The following is an 18,979-nucleotide window of genomic DNA, read 5'->3' as shown; positions in this document are numbered from 1 at the left end:
CAGCCTTGCAAGGTAATATCAATAAATATTAGGGAAAAAAGATGAATATTAGAATTGTCAAAAGAGACATACATGGAAAGGAGTGACAGAAAGGACTGGATAGTCTAGTTCATAAACCAATGTAAAAAGGAGAGAGAGAAGAGAGATTAGCAACATTGCAATTGAGCCTATAGAGGGAGGAGGCAGCTGACTAAGTCCTCTGAGGCGGTAGAGGTGTTGGTCTTGAATAGAAGAAACATCTTTACCCTCTCAGATTTGAAAAAGGAAAGATAAAATAAAAGAGGTTCTAGGTCCATACTTCGGGGACATCAGAAAGAACAGGAACCTAAATAGTTCAGTCAGAAAAATTTAACTTCCTGTTTTAACTCTATTATTACTGGGTATATAATTCTGGGTTATTAGGGTTTGTTTTTCTTTTGCTACTTTAAAGATGTCATTCCTTTTTCTACTTGCTTGCAATGTTTCTGAGGAGAAATTTGCTGTAATTCTTATCGTTATTTCTTTTGAGGTAATTTATCATTCCCTCCCTCTGGTTGCCTTTAAGGTTTTCTCTACATTGTTGTTGTTTTTAGCAATTTCAATATAATATGCCTCTGCACATGTGTATTTATTTTGGTATGTATCTTGCTTTATATACTTGGAGATTTTGAGTCTGTGATTTAGTGTCCATCATCAATTTTGGATATTTTTTCAGCCATTTTTTTCTTCAAACATTTCTTCTACCTCTTTTTTACTTTCTTCTCCTTCTATCATTTCAATTATGAATATGTCATGCCATATAATATTACCAGAGTTCTTGGATGCTCTGTTATGTTCTTTCTCCCTTTTATCTCCACTCCTTTTTCTGTTTGGGTAATTTCTACTGACTTATTTTCGAGTCCACTGATTCTTTCCTTAGCTATCTCAAGTCTACTAACAAGCCCAAAGACATTTTTAAAAATCTCTTTGACTATGTTTTTGATTTCTAGCATTTCCATTTGATTTTTCTTAGTTTCCATATCTCCTCTGAAATTACCTATCTAATCTCACATGTGGTCGACCTTTTCCATTAGAGTCTTGAACATATTAATCATAGTTATTTTAAATTACTTGTCTGGCAATTTTAATATGTGTTCCATATATCACATGTTTGTATGTGTTATCTCTTTGGAGTTCTTTCTCTTGCCTCTTCATATGCCTCATAATATTTTGCTGAAAGCCAGATATCTTGTGTAGGACAGTAGATACCGAGGTAGGTATTTTTGGAGGCTTAAAGAGGAGTAAATTGTGAAATTGCTCGCCAGTCGTTATTTTCTTAAGATTTGCTTTCCCTTTAGCTTTGGGTCTTCCCTTAATGCCAGGGCCTAAAGCGAATGTTCAGCCATATTCCAATATTATTTATACTCAACACTTGTTAAGCTGTTGATAGCAGGCCACGGAGGAAGGGCATTCCTTGATGCTCTGATTAAGACTCAGTCTTAGGTAGGTAATGTGTACCTCTGTATAAGCAATGTGGCCTTCACCAGTGCCCCTGCAACTTTCTCCAAGTGTTGTGCTAATCCTAGCATGTATTCCCTACTCCAGGGATAGAGCATTACTTCTTTCTCTTCTCCTCACTACAATCATGTTTCTTATTGCCACCATCACCAACGGGTTTCCTTCAGTTCCCTAAGACAATGGTTGTTGTTATTATTTTTGCCAAATAACTCTTTTATTCCACTGGGAAATGGGTGTGGTTCTGAAAGTGGCTGCTGTTCTCTCCACTCTTTCCTGAGAGTGCCTAATGGGATTTCTGGAGGAAAAACCTGCTACAGGATGTACCCCCTATATCTGCCATCTCCAGTGTCACATTTTCATACTAGCCCATACTCAGCCTCTAGCAATTCATTAAAATGTTTAGCTGAATCATCTTGCTGGTTTATATGACATCTGGTGGTGTCTGGCCAAGGAAAAACAAATGATGCCATCCTCTTTCTCCTTGCAGCTGCCCGTCTCTTTATAGATTTTGAGTTGTTTGATTGCCTACAACCTCAGTTTACTGGTATATTTTTTAAAATCATGAATGAGTAGTTTGTACAGCTTTTTCCTTACAGTAAGGATGAAAAAGACACTCTTTGAAGCTCTCTGCCTCTCTGAGCTTAAATCAGAAGCTAGATAGTTCATGCTGAAATTTCTTAATTTACTAAAATGAAGAATTGACATTATCTACTGCGAGTTATGGAAATGATAAAGGTTTGGTGAGAATGATGATTGTCTGGATTCATTGATTTTTCCATGTCTTTAAATATTTTTATTGGAATGGGGGTACTCTTGGCTGATAATGGATCCAAGTATTTTCTAAAGTCTTAAATACCTGGGGGTGTGGGACACGGAGTGTTCTTTTAAAGGAAAAGGTGTTATTCCAGCTTTGAGGAAAGATTGCTCCTTTGGTTTGACAAAGAACTAGTCAAGGTCCGTGTCTGTAACATAGATGTTTCAGTCTAAATGCCTTTGTGTAACGCTGTGAAAGGAATTTTTGTAGTGGGCAGAGTTGTATCTTTGTAAATTATTTGTTTACTTGAACTTGGAATGAGGGGTTTCTCCTGGGTTACCTGGAGTAAAGAGCCTGGAAACCATGTAAGACATAAGAAGAAATGCATTTCACTGTGGGAAGATAAACAAAGTAACAGCAGGTAGGTCAGTAACTACACAGAAAGGACTAGGTTTATCCTGTAATGCCAGAAATGATTACTTCTTATATTCAGTCCTATGGTTTTCTTTCTACACTATGATTTCCCTCCATTATGCCCAGGACTCAGTAAAGTTTGGTTGCATATTGACGCCTAGAACTGGTTATAATTCAGAAAAGTGAGGAATCCACACTATCCACATTTGGCACAATTCAGAGGTCTCTGTTAATGGAGAAACAGACAGGCTTGATATGACCACAGGTGAACTGCAGGGTTCAAAATGGTAGTTATCAGCAGAGAGCTGGTCACTGGCCAAAGCTGCTGTCATTGGAATATGGATTCAGATTTCTTCAAAGCACAACCACTCAAAATATTACAGCTCTTATCATATGGGGAAAGAACACATATGGGGAAAGAAATGTATGGGTAAAGAAAGAGAATTAATGTTTAAAGCAGCAAAAAATTTAAATAATTAATTCTCTGAAGTCCCAGTAATATGAGGTTATTTTCAATTCCATCAATTCTTAGAGGCAATAAACGTCCAACAAACAGAAGCAGTGATTTTGCATACTTGGCAGATTCGACGAGCTCAATTTATTAATCAGAATCCTGTTTATACTTTGATGGAAAGAATAGTCATTTGTTAGGTTAAGAAGAACGTATTCTTTGACTGCAATGTTCATAATGTGAAAAATTATTACTGAGGCTGTTCTAAGAAGTATACAATCTTGGAAAAACATTGACATAGCCTTGGAGTTGAAAGAAATCTTTTCATTCATTTAATCTACTCCCCTCATGTTATACATGAGTGATACAGAGACCAGTGAGGTCATTCACCCAAAGTCATATACCAGTAAGAATTTTTAAAACTAAGCCACAGGATAATTTAATGAATGATATATATTACTGTAATGAAAGTATACATTTAGTTTTAAATGAGCAGATGCCAATTAACATATTTGTTAATCTTCCTCGTGAATATTTACATATGTACATATTATATACATATTTATAAATATAATAGTGAGAAGTTAAAGACTATAAACTGAAATATTTAAATTTTTATAATTCAGAGTATATTAACAATATAATTTAAAGAACCATGAAGACTTCATCAGATTGTGAAAAGATCTTGATATAAGATCATTTTATAATTTCCCCAAAAAATACTGTCTCAGTGCTAGAAAACCCTGTCAGAAAGTTTTAACTTACATCTATTCTAAGTCACTTTTACCAATATTTAATTGCATTTTAGGGTTGTTGTTTTCAATTCTCCCTTCTTGCATTAGAACATTCCAGCATTGTTTCAGAAAATGAAAACGTATAAATGCTTTCCGAATAGACAACAGTACCACCTACACAAGGGTATGGTCTTTTTTGACTACCTGGCAATTATTTCATTTACTTTGGGTGAGGATTACATGTTCTGAATCCCTGCATGAGCACTTGCAAAGAAAAAACACAATTGGAATCTTTTCCTTTTTCAGCCCTTATATGCAGACATACTGGAGATCTCTCATCTTTTCCTCCAATCCCTTGTATTCTGAGTATCTTTCAGAGACTATTGTTTCTGAGAAATGTCTAGGTCTCTTTTTGGTATGTTCAAATAGACCCCTGCTGGCAAATTAATGCTATGTAATGGCCTCTTCTAGAAAAATAAAAGTTGGACATTTAATAATATTTTTAAGGACTTGCAATAAGCAGAGATGACATTTAAGGTTTGTTATTTCTTGTTTTAAATGAATTTACAGAAAGGATTATTTTCGTTGTAGTACTGTGATATTATCATTTTTTTCAGTAATTTAAAACATTTAGCTAAAAGCCAATGCAATTTCAAAAGCAAGATTCTCTGCAAATCTTAAAGCCCAACCTGGAAGTGAATTGGTGGTGTGATAACTCTGGACTGCTGGGGTACCATTTGGTGCACAGTTCTGTAGGATGTAACTGTCAGAGTTTGGTCAAATAGTTGGTGAAGGCTTAATAAATATTGAAGATTGGATTAAATTTGGGATGGTGAGGGCTGCGAGCACAGTCAAATTCTTACCACAGAAACAAAATTGAAGCAGAAGTTCAGACTACCAGAGTAGAAAGCATGGCAGTGGGAGGGGAATATGACCATAAAAGAGTTATAAGCTAAATGTCTATTCCCAGTAGTTCTTGGGCTCTAAGTGGGGCTGAATCCCTACCTCCATGTGTGAGGCATATGGCATATGCTGGGTATTAGAAAGAATTGGAAAGCAGGGTCAAGGTGGCGCTAACTACATACCAACCAACCATTCTTTGCCTTGCTATTATGACTTTTAATTTGCACAAGTTAAGGAAACTTGTGAACTGACAAGAGTTAGTTTCACAACAAAAAAAATAAAGTCGTTATCTGCTTATTGATGGATTAATTCCATTTAGGAAATCTTTGAGACTTAAAGGATTTGTTGCAGAAGCATAGAACATTATTTATTTATTATTACATGACTTTTTTTTTTTTGAGACAGAGTCTCACTCTGTCACCCAAGCTGAAGTGTGGTGGCGCGAACTCGGCTCACTGCAACCTCTGCCTCCCAGGTTCAAATGATTCTTCTGCCTCAGCCTCTTGAGTAGCTGGGACTACAGGCACATACAACCAGGCCCAGCTAATTTTCATATTTTTAATAGAGACAGGGTTTCACCATATTGGCCAGGCTGGTCTGGAGCTCCTGACCTCATGATCTGCCTGCCTCAGTCTCCCAAAGTGCTGGGATTACAGGCGTGAGCCACCACACCCAGCCTGTAAAGCATTTTTAAAGTGATTTTTGCTTGATGGTTTGGTTTGGATTTTTTGTTTGCTTTTTTTAATGTGATTTCTATGCTATTTTCTCATTTTACCTTTGAAAAAAATCATGCTAGGTATTAGAAGCATTTGATAATAAATCTAATTACTTATGGTTCTTTTACTCCCACTTCTACCAAGAGACATAAATGCACAGATGCAAAGCCAGAACTGTAACTCAGGGACCATTCCAGTTCTGCCCTTGAAAGTGCTGATCATGAGAAACAATGTAAACACATCAATAATTTTAATTGAAGTCAATTTTTTAGCTTTCAAAACATTTGCCATTTCAATAATGAAAAAAACAGCTAAACAATATTTTAAAATAGAGAATTACCTTCAGTTAAAAATAAGAAGCCATTATACATAAACATTTTTCTAGAGCAAATACAACTGATAGAAAACTCCACCAATTATGCTTTTCTTCAAAATCTCACCTTGTTATAGAGAGCTTTTGTCTGTAAGAATAATTTTTTAATATTCATTGTCAATGCAACAAGACTCGTCTCCATTTTTGTGTATCTGTGGTATTTATACCGGTAAATACAATATATGCAATTATGTCTTGGACATAATCATGTGTAATTCAACTACAACTTGAAATTTTTCAAAAATGAAATAGAAAACCATCACAATATAGAAAAAGAAAAGGGGGAGATTTCTCCAAGATGACAATTTAATGATTGGCTTTGGCCACTAAAATAGTCATGTGACATATGATTGATTTCAAAGCAAATGGTTGCTGATCAGTCCCTATTCTTTCAGATCTTTCTTGTCATACCCACATTTATTTATATTCTTGGCTATTCTTATACTATTGTTGATTATCTGAGAAAAATTCTTTTTACCCACTCTGAAATAATCTACATTTCTGCAACAATGAGCATAATTGTCAATGATGGCACATTATTCACAGCTCAAAATATCCCTACTAAACAGGGTGCCAACAACATGATAATGTGCAAGTACATAGAGACTTGAGAGAGACAGAACTTCAGTCTTCCTACTAAGAATTAAAGATTAAAATGGGATAGATTTGGGTGATCAGAGTGGAGAAATAATTTTAACAGATTATAAAAATAATAAACTTAGTTATTAGATACGCTCTACGAGGGTAGAGAGAACATGTATCTTGCATTGGATACACAGAGCCTAACACACAGTAACCATGCAGTAAATATTTATAGAAATTTGTAAAGGAGAATAAGGCATAAGGCAGGTGTAAAGACCAAAGGAGTAAAATCTCTAACACTACAGCTTCTCATATCAGTTTGTTGTGAATAAAGACACAAGCAGGAACTTGATTTTGTTTTGTATTTTGTGCTTTTCAAAGGTTTTTTTTTTACCTACAGTGTCACCTCTGACCGTCTTTGGACCCTCCTGAGTGAATACAAGTAAAAAAAATCAGTTTCTACATCCTTAACCTTATAGGATTCTAAGCTGCAACAGCTTTGTCAGCCTCATAGCTTAGGTGGGGTTGAACATAGCAGACATGAAGCCCAACTAGGAAGAAATTTGTTAATTTTACTTTAACCACATGAATAAAAAATTCTTATAGAGAAATTGTGAGAAAAAATGAATGTGGATAGCTCTGAAGTGCCATAACAAAATGTGTCATCTTTTTCAAATTTATTTTTTGGCTGCCCTCTCCAGGTGGACACTGAAATGCAGAGAAAATAGCATAAATAATGCACCCTGGGTCATTAGGTAAGTGATTGCTTCTAAAAACTCAGCAATGTAAAGGTATAGATGGGAAAAAAAAAGCCTTTTTTAAAAGAATAAAATCACTTTAGTTTATAATGTTTGAATAATATTTTTAAAGTCTTCTGTGAAAATAAGCAATTCTTGGGAGCCTACTGGGAATAATTTCACCAGATGGACTGCTAGCTCCTGGACTCAAAACTGACAACCTATTTAGTGGGCCTTACATTCAATATGCAAAGAATGTGCCAGATACCCTGTGCCTTCAAAACACCAAGGACTTGCTTCCAGTTTTGAATGAGGACTAAACAACAATTCTTCAAAAAAGAACAGGGAACATCAATTAAAGACATCTGGTGAGTGACAAATTTAACCAAATGTAGAGCATCCAAATGAATCCTAAGTCAAATAAAGGGCAATTTTTTCAAGAAAATTACAAATCCGGTTGAGTAGATGACATCTTGAATATATTCAAACTGGTAGGAAGAAAATGATTCAGTGCACTGGAAAATTGGGAGTTTAATGCAAAAGACTACAAGAGAGTTTAGAATTCAATACACAAGAAAATTCATTAATGAATAAGAATTAAAATTTATCTAGTTTATTCTCCAGATGAGAAGATTCATAAAAATTCATGAGTTTGGAGAATAATAGGGATATTGTAAAGAAAAAAAGAGGCTTGAAATTTTTGTTTAACTCTTGATTTTAAAATATACTATTACAACAAAAATGTTATATCCTCTCCTCTTGTCTGTACATTTCCTTCCCTCCCCTAATTATCTAAAAGCCAGTAAGAAAGCAGGCATTAGCAGAGGGAAGAAGGGTAACTCAGATACTCAGTTCTGAAATTTATAAACATCTGAAATGTTGAATAGTAAATCCATTGATAGGACAAGATACTTCAGAGACCTGTGTCATTGGTTTGGATATTAAGAAAAAACAATATAAAATAAGCAAACCAAGAATAGTGAAGAAAGAAGAAAATCATTTTTTGGTAAAATTAAAACTAACTCCTAGGTCTATGAAGAGATTATTAGACTTCAAACATCATTAGTAAGAATGTCCCTAACATAAAATTTAGAAAATAAGAAATGAAGAGAAATATGATGACCAGATCATTTTCAGTGTTATCAAATTGGGAGAACATACAGATTCCAGTATACTGGTCACTACCCTTTGGGCTTAAATATGACAGAGACTTATTAAAATTAATCATCCATCCTTTAAGAATATCAAATTCCCATATGTACCAAATTTTTGTGTCCCCTTGAAATATAAATGTTGAAGCCCTAACCCACAGTGTGAGGGTATTTGGAGGTGGTGTCTTTGGGAAGTAATTAGGATTAGATGAAGTCATGAAGGTGGGGCCCTAATGAGGAGATTAGTGACCTTAAAAGCAGCAGCATCAGACAACTTGCTTTCTTTCTCTGCCATGTGAGGACCCAGGGGAAAAGTAGCTGTCTACAAGCCATGAGAAAACCAGGAAGAGAGAGCTTATTAGGAACAGAATTGGTTGGCATTTTGATGTAGAACTTCCCAGCCTGCCAAATTATGATAAAACACATTTCTGCTTAAGTTACCGAGTTATGGTATTTTGCTATGGTAGCCAAAGCTGATTAATATACTCTCTTTCCCCTGATGCCTTGATTTTATATTTATTTGGGAACTGGTCTTCAATTCAACTTATGAATGAGCACAACATGATACAGAATCATAGAAACTCATAACTGGTAGGAAGCAGAACTCTCACCTAGTTTAACCATCCATCTTATGCCTGAATTGTTTGAGATGAAAAGTGACTAAATGGTCTTCCAAAATACACTGGAACCCCTGTCATGAGAGGAATTCACTAAATAAGGTGACTGTTTAAGGATGATCTTTTTTTCCACCTCTTTTGTATGGCTTAAATTTTCACAATGAACGATACCAAACCTACAGAGAGGCACGTAGGGAGGAACACTGACTGTTTTAAATTTCAAACTTTTTTTGGATTTTCAAATGTCATAATGCCAAAGAAAAACATCCTCAGATTCTAAAGAGAACTAATTCTTTAAACTTTCTTCACCAAACACAGGAAACACCTATCTCTAAGTATACAATTTTGGGTTACATTATGGCAAAATCTTAAGCGTTGGGGGGTAACATGCTTAGACCAGAGCGAAATAAAATTTTGTAGTCCTAAAGTGACAACTTCTAACTAGGCAGTAAGTTTGGCTCTTTTTTTCTAATAAACATTAACTTCTTCTTAAAGTCATTTAATTAAGTAGAAGCACTTTCTTTATGCCAGTGGATTTTCAAGAAGCTAAGAAGTAGTGAAATAAGAGTTCTACTGTTTATATTTGGACAAATGTAGGCAACTCAGTTCTCTTAATCTGGAAAGCTTGAGCCTTTCCACCAAGATAAAATTTTTTGCATCAAACAAATACGAATAGGAAATCTCCAAGAAGCATTTAGTACTCTCAGTTCCTTAAAGTCATGGCTCAGTTAATCATTTGCTTTTAGAGTGTTTTCCTCCAAGAAGAGGGCAATGGTTAATGACATATTCGTAATTATTAAAAATATTTTCCGTTTTGCCTTTATGTATTTTTTTAGATCACGTCTCTGAAATGCAATAAAAGAAGAAAACATTATATGACTAGTGTGCTTTCATATTTAATTTGTAGTAAGAAAACTCAGTAAGAGAAAGATGTGATTGCAGTTTGGCAATTGGTATGCAGGTCACCTCCTTACAATGAGCAACTTTGTATGATTATAAAAGGAATTCCAGGCTCAAAGCGATGGCCCATTCTTTTATGCAATAATCCATACAACCAAACACCAACCAGTAAAACAAATAAATGTGAACAATTCCTCAGAGTTTGTTGAATTTTCTTGGTTGGTTATTAAACACAATATTCAGTAAAAGGATTGGCATATCTCTTAGCATATCCTCATATTTTAACAAACCCAGTTGGGCATATTATACTTTATTTGCACATACTCTTGCCTCACCCTTAAAAGCTGGATGGTAACTCAATGGAAAGAATGAAAGATGGCCTTGGGCCATCACCATAGAATCACTGGTTATATCTCAAAATGCTCCCATATTAGAGAAATGTGTTTGCATTTGGGGTTTTTCTGATGCCTTCAAATGAATGTTCCTACGTCACAACAATATCTGTTTAGATGCCTTATCCCCCTTGGGCAAAGGAACAAAGGGATATGTTCTTAGTGCTTGTTTGATGGAAATAACAGTCTGCTTTCATCCTAGCTTTGAGTAGCTTTCTTTGAGATGCTCTATTTGTTTTTTTTTTTTCCATAAACTAATATACATTTTAAAAGTATCATGACTGTGGTAACTTAAGAACACTAAGTAATTGGGAAGAAGGCTTAACCTTTAGTAGAGCACAGAGGATGTTCACTTTAAAATGTTTAAAAGGAATATTAAAAGAGGAAATTAGAGATATATGCCACGGTAGAAATTTCATGGAAGGGAAGAACTTTCAGAATGTGACTGACTGAAGTACTTAATGACATAAGTTTAATGTATGCTTTTGGACTAGTGCCCAGAAAGTTTCCTATTCAAGACATAAATTCCTTCTATTATAAGTTTTAATTATATATTTTCTGCATGCACTCAAAAATCAGAGTGTTCAATATCATGCTTTTAGACTTGTATGAATGAATGGTAAGGTATAAACTAGCTGAAAGATAATTCTCATCAAATGCTAACCAGGCCACACAGACAAACAAATCTTCATTTGTTGATAAGCTGTGTACAGTCAGAGAACTGAAAGTTAACTAAAGGTTTCCCATAAGCTGAATCATGATAGCACAGTATTAAAATCCAAAACAAAAAGTAAAATATTGTAGGTACATATGTTTAGAAAATAGATGAAAACAAAAGTTACTTACACTTTTGCTCCGAGAAAGCAAATCACAGGTATTTCTTTTCATCGTGGTGTTTTAAGTAATTAAAATTGGCACTAGTGTTTCCAGTGTCGATGCTCTCACTGCAACAAGTATCCGCTCAAAAGCCAACTGGAATGCTGGAAAGAAAAGGAAAGAACTGTTTAATCAAGTACATGATTAACACGTGCGCTTTGAAATGCTGTCTTAGACTAGGACAGAAATTCTTAAATAATTCATTGGAACAGGCTAAAATGGTGCTGTGTTTGAAGCAATAAAAAAGTATACAAAAGCAACATTTCCAAAACAGCTTTTGTTAAATGTAAGTTAGAGATTTCAAGCACCATCTGTTTTTCCATTAAATATTCAAGCCTACAATTTTAGTGGCTGAAAAAAAATAGATATGGTAGCCATACCTAAAGTTATGTATATGAAATAAAGATGCAAACTGAGTTGTATATGTGTTGATTCTTGTTGGGACAGCTAGGGACTCAACAATTTGTCACTAAAGAATCACTAAGGTGATCCGCTGCTGGAGGAATCTTAACTACATCTGAAGAAAAGATCCCTCTAAACCACTGCATCTTTGCCTCTTGTTTCACTGACAATAATAGATAGTACCTTGAAGCCAACCCAATGACTCTTCAGTAAATTTAGTGAGTTCTTTACCCCCTTAGTTCCAAATAGTTATAAGGAATGCTTGAGAAGATGAAAACAAAAAGTATAAACAATAATTGTTAAGCAGTAACTGTTATTTCAAGGAATATTCCAGAGTAATTGCCACTTGAATGACACTGATATCCTCATTACCTAACTAATCTTCACTTTCTCCTAGACACTACAATGGAGATTCTCCATCTTGAGTTTTGAGGAAAGAACAAATGGAACAGCTGTATATACTGTGTTAATTTATGATATTCTGCTATATCTGGACACAACCTACATATGTATAAGGTATATTTGCATGTGGGCTGAAAGAACTTCCTGTAAGGGAAAGGGGATAAAAGGCTTGGTCAAACCACAAACACTCTGATATTGTGGGTTTAGGCTAATATTGTAGGTGTAGGCTGATGCTAACAGCAGCATGTAGTTCTATCATTTGGGTTTGTTCTAAGCTTCTCAAAAAAGAAAAAACATGTGTCTGAGACTTAAGGAAAAGAGTAACAGTGACCAAGGTCTGAAGGAACTGCTTCTGCCAAAACGATCAAAAAATATTGAAGTACTAAGTAGTGTAAGTTATACATTTAAAAGATAAAAAGACAAAGTAACCATATATAATTTTTTTGAAAAAACATACAAAATGAAAGTGGAGAATACTGTAGGGAACACAGCTTTTTAAAGGCTGAAAATACTTGTTTGGAATATATGTGAGTCACTCTCTCAAGTCTTCTCAAAATAAAAGGAAGATACTTTGAGGGAGGTCAGAGGTCCCACCCCAGCAAAGTAGAGGTAGAAACAGAGAAATAAAGGTCACGATGGTTAAGAATATCTCTAGATGCAACTTAGGAACTCAAAAGGAAACAAGGGACAAAGCCTTGATCCAAGGTTGACAGAAATGCTTGCCTGAAGATTAAAGAAAAATGCACAAATGTGAGTTGCTAAGATAAATATTGTGTTTCTGAGTGTGTATGGATTTTTTTTTAAGGAGTAGGATTTGGAGTGAGAAGCTGATTGACAAATGGAAAGTTCTCAGCTGGTATACCATGAGGAATTGAATCACCTTTACAAACTAGTTTCCTACAGGTCTCAGAAAATGCAGAATTCTGTTACTCATTTTATTTAAGAATTAGAAGTAATACAAACTGTGAACAAAATATTCCATATCTAGGGAGAAACAAACTTTAGATAACAGCTGTGGGAAGCTTACATAGTATCAGAAATTATATTTAAAATATTCAAAATATTTAATTATTCAGCCAGCATTTAATAAGTAGTCTTGGGGACAACCATGTAATCGTTGCCCTACTGGGTTAGTGACTCAATAGTTAACAAATCAGTCAAATCAGACAAATAATGGATTTGACCTGATACGCTTTGCTGAATTAACCAGCTTTAAAAAAAAATTGCCTTGAAATCATTTGAAGACCATCATTAAGAGATACTTTCCTACAGGAATTTAGAACTTAGAGCAATTTGAATAGGCAAAGACATTCAGTTGAAAACTGACTGATGATGGGATGGCTCTTCTCAGCCTGTATAGCTAGGAGGCACCTAGCTTCAGTAAAAGGGCATAGGCTATCAAACCAAGTAGGCATAGTTTAAAATTTCAGCTCTCCACTGGCATTCTATATAGCTTTTAGGTACATTATTTGATCCCTCTGAACTTTTTCCAGATCTGCAAAAGAAAGATAAGAACACACATATGTGTTTTCAAAATAAATGAAGTAAAAAGGATCGTCTAGGAGAATGCTTGGCTTATAGGAGGTATATGGAGCTCAGCAGCATCATTTCTTTATCATCATCCATCATCATTACCTTCTTTTCCTCTTAGTATCAAATGGCAAGCAACAGCAGCCCACTCTTATTTTTTCTCCTAAAAATGCTAACCTCTCTCAAATAATACATCTGTAGACATATCTACTTTCCACTAACCAGTATGAATAATCTATCAGTTAAGGTCCAGAAATAAACAGACAGCATACTTTTATTAGGATCATGTACAGCAGGTTTATCAAAGAGACTGTTTAAGGAGATGTTGATATGGTAGAGGAATCTTCAAAGGATGGCACAGTACCTGGAACTAGCAATAGCCAAGTTTTTACCCTAAGAGGGATGGGTTGCCCATACCTGGGAAAAAGCATCATACAGAGTAGGATGCCTTGAAAAGTGAAGTTCCTCTCTCGGACACAGCTAGCTTCAGGTGACCCCGAAAGGGAAGAGATAAGAAAATGCACCCAGTCTCATTTTCCTTTCTCCATCTCTCTTTTGCTAGGACTTTCCACTCACCAAAGGCAAGCAAGCAGGAGGGCAAAGGAGGAAGATGTACATTTCATTGGTCAGCCTTCCAGGGCACAAAGCCCCCCCAATGTAGGGCAGGGAGGAGAGTGGAGATGAAGAAGAAATGCAAATGTGCCACACAGGTTTGCTCTGCAGTCTATGAAGACGATTGCATGTTCTGCTAACTCATTTCTCTGTAAAAAATTATCTATAATTACCTTTAAACTTTCCAATAATTGCCCAGGAAATAGCAGAACCAGGATTCACACCTGATTTGTCTGCCTCTAAAGTGCATGTTTTTGACTACTCTTCCATAGGACTTTGCTGCCAATAGCATGAACCGGTGAGTTCTATTTGTCAACAAGTGTTAACCTCTGCAAATATCAAAGCTGTGCCTAAACTAAAGAATGTTTGATAAAAAGATTGACTCTTAGGAAGGCAGTTACCTTAGTTCCTATAAGTTTCTCTCTTAGCAAAGATAATTTGGTGAGACTGCAGAAAAGCTTTCTCCCTCCAGGTGCACTGAGAAGAAAGCCAGGAGAGAACACTCACATGTGCAATTTCATTATGATAGGAGTTTCCACATAACATTAATTAGAAAGAAGGAAGAGTCAGCTCCTGCAGGGAGAACACTTTAGAAACAAAAATGAAGAGAGGAGGTGGGTAAGACAGATAGTGCTGCAATATTCAGAGATGGAATTAGAGCTGGAGCACCTGTATAACTTTTGCTGTGTCGATGCAAGAATAAGGGAATTAAGATGGGTTCTATTCTAGAGGTTAAAGATTTATAGAGCAGAAAATATCTTGGACTGGTTATCAGAAAAAAAATTAGTTCTACTTTTATTGCTACATCATACACACAAACTGTATGGTATTAGGAAAATCCCTATCCTTTTTTCCCTCATATTTCCACAACCCACATCACAGGGTTGTTATGGGGATTAATCAGATAATATCTCAGAAAATTTTCTGGGAACTTTAAGTTCCCTGCAAATGTAATTCTATGTATTGAAACAGTCAATTCCCCATACAGAATGACACCCTTAAATATAAGAGTGAAAAGTGGTTACAATAATCCACAAATATTAGAGAAGCTATTGAACAGGACATGTTTTATGTGTTTACAAAGGATTCTTTTATTTTTTCCCCGTTTTTTGAACTAATATTTTTTTCTTCTACATAGTAAGACAGTTCATGTAGTGACTGCTGAATTATAAAGCCACTCAGATACATTGGTTTTAAAAAGTTTATTGGTTTTAGAAAGTTGTTTAAAAACCTTATATGTGCCAGGCACAGTACTAAACTCTCAGATAAACAACACACTTTCTTGATGTGAAGAGAAAGAATTGTTTGGGTGCAGTTGCCTATGAATGATCAAGGTGTAATGGATTAACTCTGTCTCTAACTTACTGTTGTCTCCAGCTCATCAAAAGATAGATTTTTCTAGGGCTGCATAAAGTTGACATAAAAATGAAACCAAACTTGGCAGTTTCTTTTCTTAATTAGATTCTAATCTGAATGAAGAATGAATGCATGTGGCAGGCATACAAAGAGAAGCTTGATCAATATCAAAGACAACTCCAAATGAATATAATAAAAACAATAAAAACGGGCTTAATTTATCAAGGTTTACTCCCCAAAGTAGCTGCAGGAAAGAAACTGTGAAGAGGCAATGCAATAATTAAATAGTCAAAAAGTTAAAAGAAAATAAACATACAAGGATGTAAAAACAGATTTTTTTTCATGGGAAAGTTTGAATGATTGCCTTGGGCTCTTAAATGTCCACTAATTTGCTCTCCACACGCATAACATAGATAACTTGATTCTCTGCTACATCTGTGGTAGAAACAAAGGAAGAAAGTTCCGGATACCTCCTCATTCCTTCTAAAATTGTGAATGGAAAGAAAGGACTTATTAGTCCACATCTAAAGATGACAATAGAGAGTTCCTGCTCTTTACATTTTCTCTCTTTTCTCAGGGGTGCTCTTTATCTGAGGCTATGATTAATCAGAGCTCTTGCTAGAGGCTATAGAATCTGAGATCTAGAAGAGCGTAGGGTACAAATAGGGTAATTGAAGTATAGGGAACATAAGTAGCCTAAGATCACAGAACTGCCTAGGACAACACAAAAATGAGAGGACTCTGTGTTCCATGCCCAGTCCTGTGTCCAGCTGATGATTATTGTCCTGTGCATGGATTTTCCTAAAAAGAGTTTCATAAGTCAACCCAGACATATCTTGTAATCTTCCCAGCACAGTTTAACATCTTAAAACTTGCCAAAGTCAGTGCAGCCTACTTGTAACTACAAGGATGGCCTTCTATAATCAGGTTGTAGCTTATGCTCAGTAGGAACCCCAGACTGATGTGTTTCAACTAGAAGAGTCAAGTGATCTGTGATCTGCATGTTTAACTTGGCTTCATCTCACTCTATTTCCCCAAAACAGCCCTCTACCTTTGTCAGGCTGGTCTAAACTCTGCAGCACCTGAGACATGTCCATTGCTACCTCTTGGCCTTAGATTTCTGCCCTTTAATTGTTGTTCTCTTCATTTTACTGAACTCTTTCTATTCAAAGTCCAGCAAAAGTTCTTCTTTCTAATAACAACTTCCCCTGCTGCTCCAAGTCACATAGATTTCTACTTATTCTGAAGTCCGATAACAAAAAGTATGTTGTACCACAAAATTGTCTGCTAGCTAACTTTTTTCCCCAATAATTGTTTTATGGGTTTAATCTCTGCTTCTTGAACTAGAGGTTTGATATGGTTTGGCTGTGTCCCCACCCAAAATCTCATCTTGAATTGTAATCCCCATAATCCCCTGAATCCCCACGGGTCAAGGGAGAAACCCAATGGAGGTAGTGGAATCATGGGGGCAGTTTCCCCAATGCCGTTCTCATGATAGTGAGTTCTCATGAGATCTGATGGTTGTAAAAGTATTTGGTAGTTCCTCCTGCATTCATTCTCCTTCCTGCCTCCTTGTGAAGAAGGTGTCTTGATTCCCCTTTGCCTTTCAACATGATTCTAAGTTTCCTGAGACCTCCCAGCCATGCAGAACTGTGAGTCAATTAAACCTCTTTGCTTCATAAATCACCCAGTCTTGGGCAATTCTTTAGGGCAATATGAAAATGAACTAACAATACAGCGTTGAATAAGGTACACTGTAAACTCTCTTCCATACTGCAAGTTGTATGATTCAAAAATATAACATCTAGTCAACCAGGCATGGTGGCTCACACCTGTCATCCCAACCTTTTTGGAGGCCATGGCAAGTGGATCACCTGAGGTCAGGAGTTTGAGACAAGTCTGGTCAACATAGGGAAATCCTGTCTCTACTAAAAATTATATAAATTAGCTCAGTGTGGTGGAAGGCACCTGTAATCCAGCTATTCAAGAGGCTGAGGCAGGAGAATCACTTGAATCCAGGAGATGGAGGCTACAGGGAGCTGAGATCGCACTATCGCACTCCAGCCTGGGTGACAGAGCAAGACTCCATTTCAATATATATATATATATATATATTTAAGTTTGAAAGCAATTCATTATCATTCTTTTGCCTTTGCCATAGCATTCATATGTAACATAAAATTGTACCACTTACAAAATATATTAAAAATTAGAGGTATCAATCCATAAAAATGAACATTTTAATTGACAAGTAGAAATTTTGCAAAATTAGAAAATGATATCAAAATGTGGGATACATTCAATCTCATTATTTACGAATGAAACAAAAATTAAAATCTCAAGATTTGTCTTGCTTAAAAATTATTTTACTTTTTAAGAATAAAATACTTGAAAATGGTGTATATATAATTAGATACATTTCATATATTGCTCATTAACTTTCCAAATGACATAAGTCTTTGGATAGGAATTTAATAATAAGTACCAAAAGCTTTAATGGTATTATACACTTTTATATCTTAATTCAGGAAGTAACTTGAAATATGGAAAGTGCTTTGTATGCAGAAGTTTTCTACAAGTACTACTTAATGAAAATCTGGAAACAATTTAGATATCACATAGTAAAGAAATTGCTAAATAAAATATGAGAAACTTCATGATGTACTTGTAATTAAAATGATATATTTTGAAAGATATTTCAATATATGAGAAAAAGCTTGTGTTATAATATTAAGTAAAAAAGGCAGGATTAAAGTTATATATGTAGTATTATTCTATAAAATGTTATGCACAGAGAAAAGACTTTAAAATTTTAGCAAAATATTAGTAGTTATATTTAGGTACAATATTATGGGTAGTTCTGTCTCATTTCTATGTTTCTTGGCTTCTCAAATTTCCAAGACTTAGAAAAAAATACTTAAAAGTTGGATTAAAAGAAAGTATTGAGTGAATGTAAAACAATTTATTTATCATCTCTTCTTACTTCAGAGTATAAATAGAAGTGCTAGTTTCTTGTTAGAGGAATTGTTAAATTGCTTTCTCATTTATTTGTTTTTGAATGCGTCTATTTCACACCCAGTGTTAGCCTTTGTCTTTTGGGAATCTGCAGACTGGAGAAAAGCCCAATAGGAAAATAGAAGGCTAAAATTAAGTTCTCCCTGATTTTTCTATTTTTGTCCTCCATTTGGGTGTCAATTAACTTGTCTCTTTCTTTCAGATCTAGTAATGGTGTCTACAAAAGGAAAATTTTCAGGTTCCAGCTAGGAAATCAATCAGTTGTTAGAGGTCTCCCTGCCTGTGCTAGTTTCTGGGAATGCAAAATGCATGGAACGTGAGACAGATGCAAATAAACAACTAAATCAGCAAGCAAGAGATTTGGGTTGTATAGGACCAACAGGAGCTCAATCTACACAATAGGGTCATATTATTATAAGGTGGAAAATAAATGCAATGTGGGTAGAAAAAGCTGTCACAATTTTCAAGAAAAGTATTTTTAAAATAATAAGTTAACAATAGGGCTCTTTACCTAGGTTTAGTTTCAACAAGCTTTGTACTCTTCAACTATTTGAGCCTCTTAATGTCTCTCTGAACATCCCATCAG

At 35.3% G+C, this 18,979-nt stretch overlaps 1 protein-coding gene across 5 annotated transcripts in view; it reads right to left on the bottom strand.

Moving 5' to 3' along the window:
- Window positions 1-18,979, bottom strand: part of PDE4D (phosphodiesterase 4D) — a 1,594,380-nt gene that overhangs the window by 1,244,918 nt on the left and 330,483 nt on the right. For all 5 annotated transcript variants that reach the window (XM_078365479.1, XM_078365477.1, XM_078365476.1 and 2 more), the window contains one exon: window positions 11,047-11,180. In XM_078365479.1, the coding sequence (XP_078221605.1) occupies window positions 11,047-11,088 (42 nt within the window). In that variant the 5' untranslated portion in view covers window positions 11,089-11,180. The remainder of the gene's footprint in view (window positions 1-11,046; window positions 11,181-18,979) is intronic.

Source organism: Callithrix jacchus, chromosome 2 (assembly GCF_049354715.1).
Source record: "Callithrix jacchus isolate 240 chromosome 2, calJac240_pri, whole genome shotgun sequence".
NCBI classification, from domain to species: domain Eukaryota; kingdom Metazoa; phylum Chordata; class Mammalia; order Primates; family Cebidae; genus Callithrix; species Callithrix jacchus.
This window is presented reverse-complemented; position numbering and strand designations above follow the sequence as displayed.